This window comes from Cherax quadricarinatus, chromosome 79 (assembly GCF_038502225.1).
Source record: "Cherax quadricarinatus isolate ZL_2023a chromosome 79, ASM3850222v1, whole genome shotgun sequence".
NCBI classification, from domain to species: domain Eukaryota; kingdom Metazoa; phylum Arthropoda; class Malacostraca; order Decapoda; family Parastacidae; genus Cherax; species Cherax quadricarinatus.
This window is the reverse complement of record NC_091370.1, coordinates 9,922,437-9,942,356: the sequence shown is the minus strand read 5'-3', so window position 1 is coordinate 9,942,356 and position 19,920 is coordinate 9,922,437. Positions and strand designations below refer to the sequence as shown.

Here is a 19,920-nt window from a genome sequence, read left to right as displayed (position 1 = left end):
CATTTCTTTTTCGCTCTATTGTATGGTTAAAATTTGTTGTATACCCCGATACATTTTAAATTTTCTCAAGTTTTCCATATCTGAGTATTTGAAATTTCTCCTCGTTGAACTTCATATTATATCTTGCAGTGTCTTCGATGGAGGTCACTGCCATGGCAGTCCGGGTGTCATCCGCAAAGGAAGACACGGAGCTTACATCTCTGTCTATGTCACAAATGAGGATGAGGAATAGAATGGGAGCGAGTACTGTGCCTTGTGGAACAGAGCTTTTCACTGTGTATGCCTGGGATTTTACTCTGTTTACTATTACTCTTTCTGTTCTATTTGTCAGGAAGTTATAGATCCATCTACTAACTTTTCCTGTTATTCCTTTATCACGCATTTTGTGCGCTATTACACCATGGTCACACTTGTCGGAAGCTTTTGCAAAGTCTGTGTATAATACATCTGTACCTTGTTTATCCAGGACCTGTCATAGTGATACAGTAGCTGGGACAGGCAGGAGTGACCTGCTCTAAACCCGTGATGCCCTGGGTTGTGTAACTGATGGGTATCTAGGTGGCTGATGATCTTGCTTCTTAGAACCCCCTCAAAGATTTTAATGATATTGGATGTTAGTGCTATCGGTCTGTAGTTCTTTGCAATTGCTTTACCGCCACTGTTGTGGAGTGGAGCTATGTCTGTTGTTTTTAGTGCGTGTGGGATGACCCCTGTGTCTATGCTCCCTCTCCATAGAATGCTGAAGGCACCCGATAGGGGCTTCTTGCAATTCTTGATGAACACGCAATTTCATGAGTCTGGGCCTGGGGGAGAGTGCAAGGGCATGTCATTTATTGCCTTTTCAAAGTCTTGTAGACTTAGGATAATATCCGAGATTTTTTAAATGACCAAATTTTGGGCCTCGTCCATAAAGAATTCATTTGGATTGTCGACCCTTAGTCTGGGCAGCGGCTCGCTGAACACTGAGTCATGTTGGGACTTTAATATCTCACTCATTTCTTGGTTGTCAGCTGTGTATGTCCCATCCTGCCTAAGCAGGGGCCCAATACTAGATATTGTATTTCCCTTAAATTTGGCATAAGAGAATAAGTATTTTTTTTTTTCAATTTCCTTTATAGCTTTTAGTTTTTTCCTGCTATTCTTGTCTCGATATTTGCAGTTTCATTGACCAGTGCCTCCCTTCGTATTTCAGATATATTGGCCCCTCTCAGCAGCTCTGTGACTCTTCACCTTCGTCTGTATAGGGAGTGTCTCTCTTTTTCTAGTTTACATCTTCTCTTTCTTTTTCTTAATAGAATGTGCCTTGAGCAGACCTCAAGAAGCACAGAGTTTATTTTTTCTAGGCAAAGGTTCGGATCTGTGCTGTTTAGGATATTTTCCCAGCTTGTTTCATTTAGGGCATGGCTGGCTTGTTCCCATTGTATGTTTTTGTTCTTGAAATTGAATTTTGTGAACACACCCTACAGAGCATTTCAGGCAAATTAGGTCAGTTTTATTTATTCCCAATATATTGCAGTTAGGGAAATCACAGTCAGACTGACCAGCGAGCTAAACATCTGGTTCCTAGATGATGGCACACTAGCAGGTACAAAGGAGTCCCTCCTACATGACCTTACACAGGTAATGACACGGGGACAGGAAATGGGTCTCATACTGAATCCATCCAAATGTGAAATCATCTCAGTCAGTCAACAAGTGATAAATGCAGTGAGATCAAAACTACCAGGAGCAACAGTCATTGCTCCCACAAATAGTGTCTTGCTAGGAGCACCTTTGGGAAGCAATGCCATTGACACAATTCTCAGGAAGAAATTGGAAGAGTTAAGGAGAATGGAACAACGAATAGGCAATCTGGACACCCACGATGCCTTGTACCTTCTCACAAAGTGCTTGAGTCTGCCCAGGTTGACATATTTCCTAAGATGTGCACCTTCATATGATAACCCTATACTGCACGAATATGACAGTATTCTGAGGCAGATTTTTACGAAAGTACTTAACCTTACTCTAGAAGACGGGCAGTGGAACCAAGCTACACTTCCAGTCAGACTAGGAGGCATTGGTGTCCGCAAGTCATCGCAGATTGCGTTACCTGCTTTTCTGTCCTCGTGTATTGCATCCAGAGAGCTTGTAGCAGCGATTCTCCCTGAACATCTTAGGGACAAGATTGGAGCCCAGGACCAAAAATTCATTGACGGAGCAATGATCTGGGATAATCTAACGGGCTCAGAAACCAGACCTGCTCCCCCCAACAACTACAAACAATCGCACTGGGATGGTCCAATAGTGGAAAATATAGCCTCAACGATGCTTCAGAGTGTGTCAGGGAAGGATAGAGCCCGCCTGCTGGCAGTGAGAGCCCCTCATGCTGGGGACTTTCTGTTGGCTGTTCCCAACTCCAGCCTTGGCACACGCCTCGACCCACAGACCATCCGCATCGGTGTTGCCCTTCGACTTGCCGCCCCTATTCTCGCCGAACACAGGTGTATTTGTGGCAGTGAAGCAGCAGACCGATTCGGGTACCATGGTCTTGTGTGCCGTAAATCCGAGGGAAAGATTGCAAGACATGAGGAGGTTAATAACATTATCAAGAGGAGCCTCACAACAGCTGGATGCCCAGCAGTAAGGGAGCCACCCCAACTATGCAGATCTGATGGCAGCCAGAAGCGTCCAGATGGTATCACCCTTCAAGCCTGGACAGACGGGAAGCAGGTGGTGTGGGACTATACATGTGCATCTACCTTGGCTGATACCTATCTCCAATACACCAGGGAGGAAGGAGGGGCAGCTGCCAGCTTTAGGGAGTCCCAAAAGTCTAGAAAATATGGAGAACTTGCCCATCATTATATGTTTGTTCCCATAGGCTCAGAGACCCTTGGCTCATGGGGAAAGAGTGCATCTAATTTCCTTAAGGAGCTGGGAAAAAGACTCATCAGGGTAACTAGGGATCCCAGGGCAGCTAGTTTTCTGTTCCAGCGGCTCAGCGCGGCTGTTCAAAGGGGTAATGCATGGTGCATTTTGGGCACACGCCCCAGCTCTGAGGAGCTGGATGAGATTTTCGCCTTATAATCGGTGATACACACGTAACAACATGTATATATATATATATATATATATATATATATATATATATATATATATATATATATATATATATATATATATATATATATATATATATATATATATATATATATATATATATATATATATATATATATATATATATATATATATATATGCCACCTTTATATCAACAATGTATCTCTTAAATCTTCTGTGCCATATTATGTAATAAAATATTCCTATTGGTAAAAAAAATAGTTTAAAAGATGGGGTTTTAGGGGAAGTGGAATATTCAAATGCCTTCAGGAAGAAATCCAAATATTCTTCCTTGAAGCCTTTTTATCCACTTCTCCGAGGCTATGGGTCCCACAATTTACACCAGAGGTGGACCCCATCTATATATTATATATATATATATATATATATATATATATATATATATATATATATATATATATATATATATATATATATATATATATATATATATATATATATATGGGTTTATACACATAGGTTTTAATTTCCCGCTTTTTGCATGATAAGACAGCAACATTAAGAGACAGCTGTGTCGTGTTCTGATTGGCTAATCAATGACGACTTGTTGCTTATTTTCAGTGGGATCTGGAGCCCCGCGTAAATAAGTCGCTTGATAGTTAGTTTAATATGTTTATTATGCACCCCATACCCATCCTGTGGGCGGTAGTCAAAAGATTACAGAGGTACATAATTGGTCCAGGGACTGGACTCCAAAGTTTTGATAGCTGAGCAAGTTACAGAGGTAATGAACTCACAATTTACAAAGGTAATGAACTCACAATTTACAAAGGTAATGAACTCACAATTTACAAAGGTAATGAACTCACAATTTACAAAGGTAATGAACTCACAATTTACAAAGGTAATGAACTCCAGGTAGGTCTGGTCACAATCATGACAAGTTACAAAGGTATTTACAGATTACAGAGGTGCGTAATGGGTCCAGGGACTGGGCCCCCAAAGTTTTGATAGCTGAACTGGGTACAAAGGTAATGAGCTCACAAGTTATAAAGGTAATGAATTCTGTAGAATGGTTACTTACGTTTATACATGGCTACAATCATGAACAAATTATAGAGTAATGAGCAATTCACACTTCCACACCCGGTCACAACTGGAGTGAGTTATTGGTGCAAATATTGATTGTTGAGTCACACACACACACACACACCATACACACACACACACACACACACACACACACACACACACACACACACACACACACACACACACACACACACACACACACACACACACATTAGTTTAATATCTTTATTATGCACCCCATACCCATCCTGTGGGCGGTAGTCAAAAGATTACAAAGGTACATAATGGGTCCAGTGACTGGACCCCAAAGTTATGATAGCTGAACTAGTTACAAAGGTAATGAACTCCAGGTAGATCTGGTCACAATCATGGCAAGTTACAGAGGTAATGAATCAGCTTCACTCCTATACATGGTTACATTCATGAACAAATTACAAAGTAATAAACCACTGATACGTCCACACCTGGTCACAATTGTAATGAGTTATAAATACAAATATTAAGTGGATCATACACCCACACTAGCGCGCGCGCGCACATACACACACGAGGGCGCACGCACGGACATGTGCACGCTTGATAAATAACACAAAATAAACTTTATTTCTTGAAAGTGCAATACGGTACATTATACAATTAGTGTAACTGATTGACTTTATTGGATGATGGTAGACAGACAAACAAGTCTTTATTTGGAAATAAATGTGTGAAACACGCAATAATCTGGAGGCTCATCAGATGCATAGCTTGTAAATTACTCTGTATAGTTAAAAGTATAAGATTAAAATTTACATGAGGCCTAAATAAAAAAAATCCTCGCCTCTATCACCCACAGTTAATTTTTTCACCTATAATTCGAATTCATGATACGATGTGTGTATAGTGATAGGTGGTATTTAGGTGTATATGCAGAGATAACCTTACTATGCAGAGCAATGGGACTTGATAATAATAATAATAATAATAATAATAATAATAATAATAATAATAATAATAATAATAATAATAATAATAATAATAATATTAATAATAATAATAATGACAATAATACATGTACAAGGTATACAGACCATAGGTGACATCAATGACATACTACTGTATAGAAAGCCGCTTGTTATGCGGAGTATTTTGGGCAAATTAGGTCAGTTTTGTCCCAGGATGCTACCCACACCAGTCCACTAACACCCAGGATGCGACCCACACCAGTCCACTAACACCCAGGATGCGACCCACACCAGTCCACTAACACCCAGGTGGTCATTTGGGCTTTATCACACATAATGGAGCTTTATAAAGTCCTAAATATTATTCCCGTCATTAAAACTTCATATAATGTAAGTTTTGCACTTTTCATCTTGTAAATATTAATTACTATTTATTTATAATTTGTATTTATATAATTAAATATATTCTTGTGCGTGAATTATAGATCATTGCTGTGTAAGTTAATACTTACAAAGAATAAATTAAACTTACATAATATATAATAAAAGTGTTATAAATCATTCCTGAGCGTATCTATGTAGCCTGTATAATTAAAAATCTTAAAATCAAATCATCCTTAGCGTAAGATACATGTTTTCAACACGTCACAGAATAAATAAAACCAACATATATATATCAGGAAAATAGAATTTAAAAATATTTGGATCCTGGTTCCACTGAAATGTGTGCATGTGAGCCGGTGTTAGCAGACGACATAACTTCCGAATGTGTCTTATACGAACGCCTTCCTTAACGTTCTATTAGTATTATTCGTCGCAGAAAATTGAATCTTGCTTAAAAGCGTACACCTGTAGTCAATTATTCGCATTTTAGGTGATTATAAATTCAGTTAGAGTCCTAAATAGCTGGTAAACTGGTCTCCTTTTACTGTCTCTCCTTGGTAAATTATTAGTGCATTTCTTTCTGTGGTTCTGAATAAGACAGGGAATTTGCACCTTTCTTTTACATATAAGTATGTAAGTAATTGAGTAAGTCAGTAAGTAAGCATATAAGAAAATAAGTAAGTAGGTCAATCAGTCGCTAAGTGAAGTAAATTATTTTTTTTTAAGTTTTAAGTTATTTATATGGAGTTAATAATGTAAATTTTAACATAATATATCCCTTTAACCTTTAAAGAAATATATTAGGTGAAAATAAGACACTTTGATGATTTATTTAAATATAAAAACTTATTATTCAATATAATGGCTGGGGATTTGACAGATAGACAGTTATATAAATACAAAAAATCGATAGATTTCGTAATCGACTTAGCACTGCGTATGCAATAGGCTCACTGCGACGGTAGTAAGTCACTGCGACGGTAGTAAGTCACTGCAACGGTAGTCACTGCAACGGTAGTAAGTCACTGCGACGGTAGTAAGTCACTGCGACGGTAGTAAGTCACTGCGACGGTAGTAAGTCACTGCGACGGTAGTAAGTCACTGCGACGGTACTAAGTCACTGCGATGGTATTAAGTCACTGCGACGGTAGTAAGTCACTGCGACGGTAGTAAGTCACTGCGATGGTATTAAGTCACTGCGACGGTAGTAAGTCACTGCCATGGTATTAAGTCACTGCGACGGTAATAAGTCACTGCAACTAACTCTCTTGGGTTCATTCGCGGCATTTTATGTATAAGTTGCTATGTAAAACAATAAGTAAGTAAGTAAGTAAGTTTATTCAGGTATACACAAATACAGTTACATAGAATTATCATACATAGCAGCATATGTGTAGAGAACCTAGGATAACCCAAAAAAGTCAGACAGAGTGACTTATTTCCATTGGGGTCCTTTTACCTTATTATTATAATATAAAGGTTATAATATTTTCTTATTATTCTACAATGAAGATAACATCTTATTATCATACTAAAAAGACTATCTACTACACGAGGGTCATTAAGACTATCTACAATACGAGGGTCATTACTAGGAATAAGGTAAAATTTACACGTATGTTAGCTAAAAAATAGAAAATCATTCCCCTCCCTTTCTGTAGCTACATTCATCAAACACCTTTTGGCACTCTTCTTGAACTGGTTCATGCTATGACTGGCTTTGACATGTGCGGGTAGTCTGTTCCATTCCTTTATTGCTGTACAATAAAAGGTGTTTGAAGCCTGGCCACTGACTGTGGATACTACAAAGTTGTGCTCTCTTCCCCTAGTACTATGATTGCTTTGGTTCCCAACCTTGACAAAATTGACAGCAAGATATTCTGGACATTGTTTGTGAGCAATTTTTTATACTTGAAAGTTGAGTGATTGTATTTACTGTATGCATAATTGTGATTTAATGAAGTTATTCGCTTGCTTGCTTACCTATTTGCTTCCATACTTGCTTCCTTCCTTACTGCATTATTTTTGGAATTAAATTATTATTATTATTAATTATTATTATTATTATTATTATTATTATTATTATTATTATTATTATTATTATTATTATTATTATTATTATTATTATTATTATTATTATTATTATTATTATTATTATTATTATTAATAGATTTTTCTAGAATTAGATAAGGAAGGTTTTAAAAGGTTAATAAAGTAAAGGAACCGAGATGTCAGCTGGAGGAGTGTAAACACCAACATTTGTTGTGGTATTACTGTGGCCTCACACTTACTCTCTCACACCTCACACTACACCTCCAGGGTGAGTGAACCTTCCTTACACCTCACTGTGGATCACATACACCTCACTACAGTATTAATAGAGTGGGTCATAACCGCGGTCGCCTGGATTCGACTCCCGGGTGGAATGTTTTTCGTTAAGGTTTTTTTTTTTTTTTTAGTTTTCTTGAAGGTATGCTTATTATGGGTATATTTTGAAGTATATTATGGATATTTAACCCATGGTAATGGTAGTAAAGTCACTGTGACTTTCCAGGGGAGGATTAGCCACCCAGGATAACCCAGGGGAGGATTAGCCACCCAGGATAACCCAGGGGAGGATTAGCCACCCAGGATAACCCAGGGGAGGGTTAGCCACCCAGGATAAGCCATGGAAGGGTTAGCCGCCCAGGATAAGCCATGGAAGGGTTAGCCGCCCAGGATAAGCCATGGAAGGGTTAGCCGCCCAGGATAAGCCAGGGAAGGGTTAGCCACCCAGGATAAGCCAGGGAAGGGTTAGCCACCCAGGATAAGCCAGGGAAGGGTTAGCCACCCAGGATAAGTCAAGGAAGGGTTAGCCACCCAGGATAACCCTGGGGAGGATTAGCCACCCAGGATAAGCCAGGGGAGGGTTAGCCACCCAGGATAAGCCAGGGGAGGGTTAGCCACCCAGGATAAGCCAGGGGAGGGTTAGCCACCCAGGATAAGCCAGGGAAGGGTTAGCCACCCAGGATAAGCCATGGAAGGGTTAGCCACCCAGGATAAGCCATGGAAGGGTTAGCCACCCAGGATAAGCCATGGAAGGGTTAGCCACCCAGGATAAGCCAGGGAAGGGTTAGCCACCCAGGATAAGCCAGGGAAGGGTTAGCCACCCAGGATAAGTCAGGGTAGGGTTAACCACCTAAGATAACCCCAAAAGAGTCAGTGTGTCATCAACTATTGTCTAGGTCCATCCCGGACCACTCTCACATGTGACTTGACAGTGGTCCAGGACAGACCACTCTCACATGTGACTTGACAGTGGTCCAGGACAGACCAAAACATTATTATAAGTTTGCTCTCCTAAGTGTAAGTTATCCATGAATTGTTCCAGTCATGGTATTGTGACTTCTGGTTCTTCAAAATTAAATCTTTCATACAAGATTACTATCAGTATTTGTCTAGACCATTTTGCCTAATATTTTTAATGTTATATATCTGAATCAGCTACCAGGAATATTGAACATAATTTTGCAGCACCCAGTGAATGTAGGCATTAAATACATGAGTGTCCCACTTTAGGGCACTTCACTTTACATTGTTTCACTAATACAGTGGTTTTCAGTTATACCTATTCTTCATTTATTCAGACTTCCTACAATAAATACAGTTGTCCCTCGAGTTTCGAAGACCTCCCAACTCGAGCAGTTGTGTAAGTGTATTTTTGTAAGTGCTTTTGTAAGTGTATTTTTGGGGGTCTGAAATGGATTAATCTAATTTACATTATTCCTTATGGGAACAAACTCGTTCAGTAACAGCACACGAGCAGCCTTCTGGAACGAATTATGGCCGAAACTCGAGGTACCACTATATATTAACCACTCATTATATGCTAAGGACAAAAATATTTTAAGGTAAGTTATGTATTTACTGTATGTGCATTTTTAGGCCTAGTATACTCCTCACTTAGCGATGAATTCGTTTATCGACGTGGTCTTGGGAATGGAGCTCCGTCGTTAAGTGAGGAGAGGCTGCATATGATAGTGTAAACATGTTACCAGGCTTTTGTATTCATTTGAAAGTAAAAAAAAGGCTGTCTCACTTTACAGCAATTTTTGCTTTACAACAGTAGCCCAGAACCATCTGCTGTATAAGCAGGGCCTTCCTATATTTATACAGCCTCTCCCTTCTCACTTAATGACAGAGTTCCGTTCCTAAGACCACGTCGGTAAACAAATTCATCACTGAGGAGCATACTATCATGGTAGTGGGTTTGTGTCAACATCTTTGATATTTTAGGTAAAAGGACACAAATGCAACTATTGTGACATTTTATTGTGGCAACGTTTCGCTCTCCAGGAGCTTTATCAAGCCATTACAAACAATACATGGACACAGACAGTACATATATATATATATAGGCTTAGTGTGAGGCGTAATTCTAGTGGTAATATTAGTAATAATATTAGTTGTAGTAGTATGTAGTAGAAATACTTGTGGTAGAACAATCAAAAGCTATTATTTGGGTAGCATAAAAATAGTTTAGACAGATATTTCTGTTAGTGGTTGGATTTGAGAAGGCCTGTTTCATTGTTCCTCCTCTGATATGTTCTTGTTTAGTATTAGCAGCAGCAACTATGTGATGGCAGGGTTTATTGTTTTGAGGATTTTTGCTTATATTTCAGACATGATGAAGCTGCCTTTATTTTGCTTGATTGTGTTAGAAACTGCAATTGATTCAAAGCATTTACGTCTGTGAAAATTGGATTCTCTGATCACTAGTCAGGCGTCATTGAATTTCATGAGGTGATTGGTGGAATTCCGGTGTTGTATGCAGGTAATGTTCAAGTTATCGTTCCTACATGCATTAATGTGTTCATTGAGATGTGTTTCGAGGTTCCTTGTTGTTTCACCTACGTATATTCTGTCGCAGCTTCCACAAGGTATAGTGGAGAATTAATGATCTGAAGAGCTCTTTTCTTGCCGTCTTTGACGAAAAAGGAAGGAAAATGTAGATCAGTGAAGGTTTGGCATTTGTAAGTACATTCCTTGTCAAGAAACTCAGGACTACAAATTCGGTATGCTCTTATGAAAAATCCGATGATGGTGCCTTTTTTGGTCTTTGTATCTTGTTTTTAATTTTATTGTAAACTTGAAATCTTAGATTATTTATTTTTTGAATGAGGATGTCTAGAAAAGGTAACTTGTCATTGGACTCTTCTTGAAGTGTAAATTGGATAGCCAGTTCATCTGCATTGAGCCTTGCTTGAAGATTCCACACATCAGAACGTGTGGGAGTTGTTATGAGGACGCCGTTCACATAACATAACCAAGCGACGCTGGTGGGGATGATGTTTGTGAAGTGTTCAGCTTCCAGGTGCTTCATATACAAGTTGGCTAAGATAGCACTGATGGGGGACCCCATTCCTATACCATAGGTTTGTTTGTAGAGCCTGTTATTGAAAGAAAAGCAATTGAAATTAATGCAGAGTTCAATCAAGTTGACAAAATCTCCAGGAGGTAGAGGAAGATTAAGGTCTTAATTGACTTGATGTTGTAGAATGTCAATGGCTTGTGTGGTAGGCACTTTAGTGAAGAGAGAAGTTACGTCCAAACTACATACTTAGTTTCTAGTTTCTCAAATCCAACCACTAACAGAAATATTTGTCTAGCCTATTTTTATGCTACCCAAGGAATAGCTTTTATAACCTTTTACTCATATGCAAGTTGATTGTTCTACTACATGTATTACTACTACTACTACCACTAGTATTACAGCTCACTTTAAGCCTATAGTATATACCCTCTGTGTCCATGTATTGTTTGTAACGGCTTGATAAAGCTCCTGGAGAGCGAAATGTTGCCGCAGTAAAATGTTACATTAGTTGCACTTGTGTCCATATACCTAACATATTGTTGGTAATTCTACCAACTTTAATACAATCTTTGATATTGTTTTAATGTCACCTTTGCACCATTTGTAACATTTCTGGTATATTTTTAAATGTTTATACAGTAGTGTATTGTATATTGTAATAAACACAATAGAGGAAATCAGCTTTAATATACATTATTTAGATATGCATATTGGTCAGAAAGCCTGTCGTAAGTCCGAGTCATTGGTAAACGAGCAAGTCGCTAAGTGAGGAGAGGCTGTATAGATATATTCCCTCAAGGAAGGTTCCTTGATGCTAACAAGGGGCTTTTGGTCCAGGAAATTAGATTGGATCAAACCTGATTGCCTCCCAATGCCTCATTCACTGTTTGACCCCTATGGGTTTAATGGAACCCTAGTGGGTTTAATGCTTGGTTTTGATTATGAAAATAATGATTTAATGCAAACCCTTCCCAGTGTTTATAATAATAATATACAGCCATGAAAAATTTGGGTATATTACCTCTAATTATGTCAAAGAAAGTAATAATAATTATGTAATTTAAAATTAAAGCTATTAAGTGCCTGATTAAGCTGTTGGAAGAGATTGTTACATTTTGTATTCTTAATGTGCATTACTATGGCAAACCTGTTATATAAGTAGCAAGAGGAAAAAGTATAAACATCATGTCGTTGTGTGCTAATGGTGTAGTATTTATTTATTTGTAAACTAATTTGATTTATATAATTTGAGATTTATAAGAAAGACTTTCTCTTCCAGTTTTAGTTATTTGTATATTCTGGAAAATAAACTGCAGTTGCTGCATTCAACTTGAAAACATTAATGAAGGACCCCACTGGAAATAAGTCACTTTGTCTGACTTTTTGGGGGTTATCCTAGGTACTCTACACATATGCTGCTATGAACATCAAAATGGTATACAGTTGCCTAACTGTTGCCTATGTGTCTTACCTACCATATGCTGCTATGTATGATAACCTATGTAACTGTATTTGTGTATACCTGAATAAACTTACATACTTATATGCAATCATTTTATCCAAGGAAAATATAGGTGAAAAATGTATGAATAAAATAGTTTAAACAAAAAATGGTTAAAATTTTGGAGTAGCATTAGGTATGATAAATGGGAAATAACCATTAGGCATGAGACTGTGGCAAATAAATTTGTGTAATATGGTCTACAAAAGTCTCAAGAAAAAAATCATACATGTAGAGCTTTCAGAAGTAAATGGGCAAAGAAAGAAATGATCATAGATTATCCTGCACTTCCAGGGCGAAGAGTATGCCAAATTTTCAACAGTACTGGGTGTTCATATCATTTTTCATAGGACCTCCTGTTACATGCTCCTTTTTACCATTATCTGCTTAAGTACCAGATCAAACAAAACTGTGGGATTATGTTGAACACCAAGTAACTGATCACTGGATAATCAATTATCTTCATTACCCTGATTAATATTCCTTATACTTCTTCATATTTTCAGAATGCATAGACTGTGCAGAAAGGAAGTTTTTCTCTTAGTTGTGGTGGGACTAAGCTGCTTGGTAGCACAAATAATCCCAGACACAAGCAGAAGTAAAAGTGGACCTGATGGCAGCAGTAGCACCAGCACTAGCAGCAGCAGCAGTAGCACCACCACTAGCAGCAGCAGCAGTAGCAGTAGCGATGGAGACAAAAATAAGAATAAGGAGAATTTGAAGTCTGCCAAACTACCACCATGCAGTGCCTGCAAGACCCTGACAGACTCTTTCAAAAAGGTATGGACATAATCGGCTACAAATTCACAACTAATTGTAGGCTGAATAAGACCTGCTCTGTTGCATTAAAATTCTTGTTGCTCATTCTGTTATTGTAGTGATTTCTTTGTCCCCTTGCATACACTATCCGTGCTTTGTGAAACCTGTGCATTTACGGAATACATACAGTATTAAGAATTGTGACAGCTACATTATTTTTTTTATTTAGGTTTAAGCTACTCAGATGTATATCTACATTCCTTCTAGCTTGTTACAGAAGCCCAACAAGTTCACAGATATCTAGCTAAATCAGGGAAATATACTTTCTGATTTCACTCAGTCAGTGAGTGCAATAAGAGAGAGGTTGAGAATAGGGACACTAGACCTATACTCTTCCTATTCATACACTGCAAGTCACTTTATTTAGACACAGCTACAAATAAGTACAGTGGACCCCCGCATAGCGAACTTAATCCGTGCAAGAGGGCTGGTCGTTATGCGAAATGTTTGCTATGCGAATTAATTTTCCCCATAAGAAATAATGGAAATAAAATTAATCCGTGCAAGACACCCAAAAGTATGAAAAAAAATTTTTTTTACCACAAAAAAAATGTTAATTTTAGTACACACAAACTGAAAAAGGCATGCACAATTACATGACACTTACTTTTATTGAAGATCTGGTGATGATTGATGGGATGGGAGGAGGGGAGAGAGAGTGTTAGTGTTTAGAAGGGGAATCCCCTTCCATTAGGACTTGAGGTAGCAAGTCCTTTTCCGGGGTTACTTCCCTTCTTCTTTTAATGCCACTAGGACCAGCTTCAGAGTCACTGGACCTCTGTCGCACAACAAATCTGTCCATAGAGCTCTGTATCTCCCGTTCCTTTACGATTTGTCTAAAATGGGCCATAACATTGTCATTGAAATAGTCACCAGCACGGCTTGCAACAGCTGTGTCAGGGTGATTTTCATCCATAAAGGTTTGCAGTTCAACCCACTGTGCACACATTTCCTTAATTTTTGAAGTAGGCACAATGGATTCCACAACTGGCATAGGCTTCTCAGGGTTAGCCCCAAACCCTTCAAAATCTTTCTTAATTTCCATACTAATTCTCACCCTTTTTACCACAGGGTTGGCACTAGAAGCTTTCTTGGGGCCCATGGTCACTTATTTTCCAGAAACAGCACCGAAAACACTGTAATAATACGAAATATTCCGAGTGTATGCTTGAATGTTACCGCGGAGGCTGGCTGGTAAACAATGGGACGGGCAGCACATGTGAGGCTGGCTGAGGCCGCACATTGGACGCGTCTCGGACGAAGGTCGCTGAGCGGGTTTTTGTCCACTATGCGGGGCAAAATTTTAGCGAACAAAGCGTTCGCTATGCGGATTGTTCGCTATGCAAGGCGTTCGCTATGCGGGGGTCCACTGTATAATTATCATACATGTGTAAATTACCCAAGGTAACCCCAAAAGAGCCAGCCAAAATTATTTGTTTCTGGGTCCTTTTTTTCTTCATGGGAACCTAGTCCGGGAAAAAATAAAATACTTTATGAGAAGATGACACTAGTGGTAGTGTGTAATAGTATTCCAGACATCAGTAACAATGATACCAGTAGAGATATTTACAACATAAATCATGTTTCAAGAAAGACTGTAAATTAAACTCACTTGGCAGGACGGTAGTACCTCCCTGGGTGGTTGCTGTCTACCAACTTACTATCTAAAATCTGGAACACCCTACCTGAAACCTCGAACTGCAGATACATTCATCACCTTCAAAACTACCGTTAGAAAACATCTTATCTCCCTGATACACCCCGTCAACTAACTATATGAAAACCACCTGGTGGTTCACACTTACTCACTCACTCACCCATTTGACTATAAACGCAGAAATGCGAATCTTAATCTTAAAATAATGAATCTTAACTAGTCGTAAGTTTGCCTGTGATACTCCAATATACAAACTATGTATTGTGCCAAAATAAAAGCATTCACATTGCTAAACTCCCAAGCTATAATTTAGTCACTTAGCCATAATACCAACATACTCCATAATTTGTAATAATTTAGAATTAAGAATTAATCTAAGTCTGCCCGAAATGCCTAGCCATGCTAGGTGTCCTAGTGGCCCCCTCTGTAATTAGTATTTTATAACATGTAACCCACACAATATCCAAAATCTGTAAACCCCGCATTGTAATCCTTATAGAGAATAAACTTTGATTGATTGATATGAATAATACTGAGTAATAACTTCACTTTTCTTAAGGGCATTAATTACATATCAGATGTTAATTAAGCTATGTAAATACAATATGAATAGTTCATAAACTGGAAAAATCTATTATATTTGGGTACTAAATGAGATTTTGTCTACCTGTTACTAGGCCAGAGAACTGCAAGATCTTTCCTTAACAGAATGGTAGTGAGCAAACAGTTTTCATATTTAAATAATTTTATTCTTATATTGATATATTTATTATAAAAACAATTGTTAAAAAATGCTTAGAGTTGGTGGGTAAATGGCTGCTGATCACAAAAAAATAACAAAAAAAGGCACAATACCGTGACTGGAACGATACACAAATAACCCACACATAGAAGAGAGGAGCTTACGACAATGTTTCAGTCCGACTTGTACTGTATATGGTCCAAGTCGGACCGAAACGTCCTCGTAAGCTCCTCTCTTCTATGTGCAGGTTATTTCTGCTAATCACAAATTTACTGTATCCATTTTTGGCTGCCAGACTTCAAGGTATAGCTTTAATTGACTCGTGAAATCATAATAACACAGTTGCAGACAACGGAATGGGTTCAGACCCCACCCGTTTCATGTTTTTCAATTTTTAGCTGTAATTGTAAAGGGCATCTGAAGCTCATTAATTTACAGCATTACTGTATTTTCTAGCATATAAGGTGAATTTGGAGGGAGGTGGAAGTGGAAGGAGGGAGGTGAAAGTGTATAAACTAAGGGAGGAGGAAGTTCGGGTGAGATATAAGCGACTATTGGCAGAAAGGTGGGCTAGTGCAAAGATGAGTAGTGGGGGGGTTGAAGAGGGTTGGAATAGTTTTAAAAATGCAGTATTAGAATGTGGGGCAGAAGTTTGTGGTTATAGGAGGGTGGGGGCAGGAGGAAAGAGGAGTGATTGGTGGAATGATGAAGTAAAGGGTGTGATAAAAGAGAAAAAGGTAGCTTATGAGAGGTTTTTACAAAGCAGAAGCGTTATAAGAAGAGCAGAGTATATGGAGAGTAAAAGAAAGGTAAAGAGAGTGGTGAGAGAGTGCAAAAGGAGAGCAGATGATAGAGTGGGAGAGGCACTGTCAAGAAATTTTAATGAAAATAAGAAAAAATTTTGGAGTGAGTTAAACAAGTTAAGAAAGCCTAGGGAAAGTATGGATTTGTCCATTAAAAACAGAGTAGGGGAGTTAGTAGATGGGGAGATGGAGGTATTAGGTAGATGGCGAGAATATTTTGAGGAACTTTTAAATGTTAAGGAAGAAAGAGAGGCAGTAATTTCATGCACTGGTCAGGGAGGTATACCATCTTTTAGGAGTGAAGAAGAGCAGAATGTAAGTGTGGGGGAGGTACGTGAGGCATTGCGTAAAATGAAAGGGGGTAAAGCAGCTGAAACTGATGGGATCATGACAGAAATGTTAAAAGCAGGGGGGGATATAGTGTTGGAGTGGTTGGTACTTTTGTTTAATAAATGTATGAAAGAGGGGAAGGTACCTAGGGATTGGTGGAGAGCATGTATAGTCCCTTTATATAAAGGGAAAGGGGACAAAAGAGACTGTAAAAATTATAGAGGAATAAGTTTACTGAGTATACCAGGAAAAGTGTATGGTAGGGTTATAATTGAAGGAATTAGAGGTAAGACAGAATGTAGGATTGCGGATGAGCAAGGAGGTTTCAGAGTGGGTAGGGGATGTGTAGATCAAGTGTTTACATTGAAGCATATATGTGAACAGTATTTAGATAAAGGTAGGGAAGTTTTTATTGCATTTATGGATTTAGAAAAGGCATATGATAGAGTGGATAGAGGAGCAATGTGGCAGATGTTGCAAGTATATGGAATAGGTGGTAAGTTATTAAATGCTGTAAAGAGTTTTTATGAGGATAGTGAGGCTCAGGTTAGGGTGTGTAGAAGAGAGGGAGACTACTTCCCAGTAAAAGTAGGTCTTAGACAGGGATGTGTAATGTCACCATGGTTTAATATATTTATAGATGGGGTTGTAAAGGAAGTAAATGCTAGGGTGTTCGGGAGAGGGGTGGGATTAAATTTTGGGGAGTCAAATTCAAAATGGGAATTGACACAGTTACTTTTTGGTGATGATACTGTGCTTATGGGAGATTCTAAAGAAAAATTGCAAAGATTAGTGGATGAGTTTGGGAATGTGTGTAAAGGTAGAAAGTTGAAAGTGAACATAGAAAAGAGTAAGGTGATGAGGGTGTCAAATGATTTAGATAAAGAAAAATTGGATATCAAATTGGGGAGGAGGAGTATGGAAGAAGTGAATGTTTTCAGATACTTGGGAGTTGACGTGTCGGCGGATGGATTTATGAAGGATGAGGTTAATCATAGAATTGATGAGGGAAAAAAGGTGAGTGGTGCGTTGAGGTATATGTGGAGTCAAAAAACGTTATCTATGGAGGCAAAGAAGGGAATGTATGAAAGTATAGTAGTACCAACACTCTTATATGGGTGTGAAGCTTGGGTGGTAAATGCAGCAGCGAGGAGACGGTTGGAGGCAGTGGAGATGTCCTGTTTAAGGGCAATGTGTGGTGTAAATATTGTGCAGAAAATTCGGAGTGTGGAAATTAGGAAAAGGTGTGGAGTTAATAAAAGTATTAGTCAGAGAGCAGAAGAGGGGTTGTTGAGGTGGTTTGGTCATTTAGAGAGAATGGATCAAAGTAGAATGACATAGAAAGCATATAAATCTTTAGGGGAAGGAAGGCGGGGTAGGGGTCGTCCTCGAAAGGGTTGGAGAGAGGGGGTAAAGGAGGTTTTGTGGGCAAGGGGCTTGGACTTCCAGCAAGCGTACGTGAGCATGTTAGATAGGAGTGAATGGAGACGAATGGTACTTGGGACCTGACGATCTGTTGGAGTGTGAGCTGGGTAATATTTAGTGAAGGGATTTAGGGAAACCGGTTATTTTCATATAGTCGGACTTGAGTCCTGGAAATGGTAAGTACAATGCCTGCACTTTAAAGGAGGGGTTTGGGATATTGGCAGTTTGGAGGGATATGTTGTGTATCTTTATATGTGTATGCTTCTAAACTGTTGTATTCTGAGCACTTCTGCAAAAACAGTGATAATGTGCGAGTGTGGTGAAAGTGTTGAATGATGAAAGTATTTTCTTTTTGGGGATTTTCTTTCTTTTTTTTTTGGGTCACCCTGCCTCGGTGGGAGACGGCCGACTTGTTGGAAAAAAAAAAAAATAAGGTGCATGAGCATGTAAGTCATACAAGGTGTTTTCATTTAGTTGTAACATAACACTAGTGAACAACTGTTAAAACAATAACCCAAAACCTACCCTTGACCCTGACCTTGAGTATATAAGGTGCAGGCTGATTTTCCAAGATTGTTTGTGGGGAAAAAGTACACCTTATATGCCAGAAAATTTTGTACTTATATTTTTTTTTAATTTACCTCCCTAAAGGGAATAGAGTCAACTGCTCGTGGAAAGTTTGAAGGTGGAGACTCAGCTTGGGAAGCAGAGAAAATGGTGTCGTATAAGAAATCTGAAGTGCGATTGATTGAGATTCAGGAAAAATTATGCAAAGATGTTGAAAGAGGACAGAAACAGGTGAGTAAAATTCATGAATACTTTTTTTGAATAATGAGAATTATTTCCGATGACTCATACAGTGACTGTGTCATAAGATAGTGAATTTTCCTTTTAGAAAGTACAGTGGACCCTCGGCTAACGATATTAATCTGTTCCTGAGAGCTCATTGTTAGACGAAATTATCATTAGTTGAATTAATTTTCCCCATAAGAAATAATGAAAATCCAATTAATCCATTCCAGACAGCCAAAAGTATTAAAAAAAATCATTTTTTTTTCATGAAATATACATTTTCCTACAAAGAAAACAATGAGACATGCACAATAACTATATAAATAAATGTTAAAATGACACCTACCTTTATGGAAGAGTATTGATGAGTGATGAGACACTGTTTTTCTTGAACACTCTGGGATTTTCAGAGTGATACATGAGTAAAGGCTTCACTTTGCAGTCCCCACTAGCATTACAACAAAACAAGAAAGTTAGCCTGTCTTTCATAGGCTTGTGTCCTGGGAGTGCCTTTTCCTCCTGAGTAATGTAGGCCCTGTTTGGCATTTTCTTCCAGAACAGGCTTGTTTTGTCACAATTGAACACTTGTTGGAGTTGGAATTTTTCAGCTTTGCCATGCCTTATCACACTGTGTATGCCACTATGATTCTTAAGTCTCTCAAACCAACCTTAACGAAACAGATCACAAATAAACGGCTTGGTTGCCCATGGCTAACCAGCACCATTCTGAAATCCATTGACAAGAAACACCAATATGAAAAGCAATATAGACAGAGCTTAATACACAAAGATATTCTTAAACACTATTCATCAGTTCTCACCAAAGTAATAAAGAAAGCCAAACAACTATACTACTCCAGTAGATTCACAGACACTAGAGGAGATATAAAAAAGACCTGGAAAACACTCTCTCAGATTCTAGGGACCCACAAACTGAAAAAAAACAAGAATATTGCCCTAACTAAACCTAATGAAACACCACTACATCCCACTGACACAGCTAACAAGATGAACG

General features: G+C 38.5%; 1 protein-coding gene across 3 annotated transcripts in view; it reads left to right on the top strand.

The window, feature by feature from the left end:
* Positions 1–7,702: 7,702 nt before the first annotated feature.
* Positions 7,703–19,920, top strand: part of Creld (Cysteine rich with EGF like domains) — a 57,336-nt gene continuing 45,118 nt past the window's right edge. For 2 of the 3 annotated variants that reach the window (XM_070101915.1, XM_070101914.1), the window contains exons 1-3: positions 7,703–7,803; positions 12,844–13,117; positions 18,765–18,911. In XM_070101915.1, coding sequence (XP_069958016.1) covers positions 12,845–13,117; positions 18,765–18,911 — 420 coding nt within the window. In that variant the 5' untranslated portion in view covers positions 7,703–7,803; position 12,844. Of the gene's footprint in view, positions 7,804–9,271; positions 9,374–12,843; positions 13,118–18,764; positions 18,912–19,920 lie in introns of all 3 variants that reach the window. The other variant, XM_070101916.1, reaches the window with a different exon arrangement.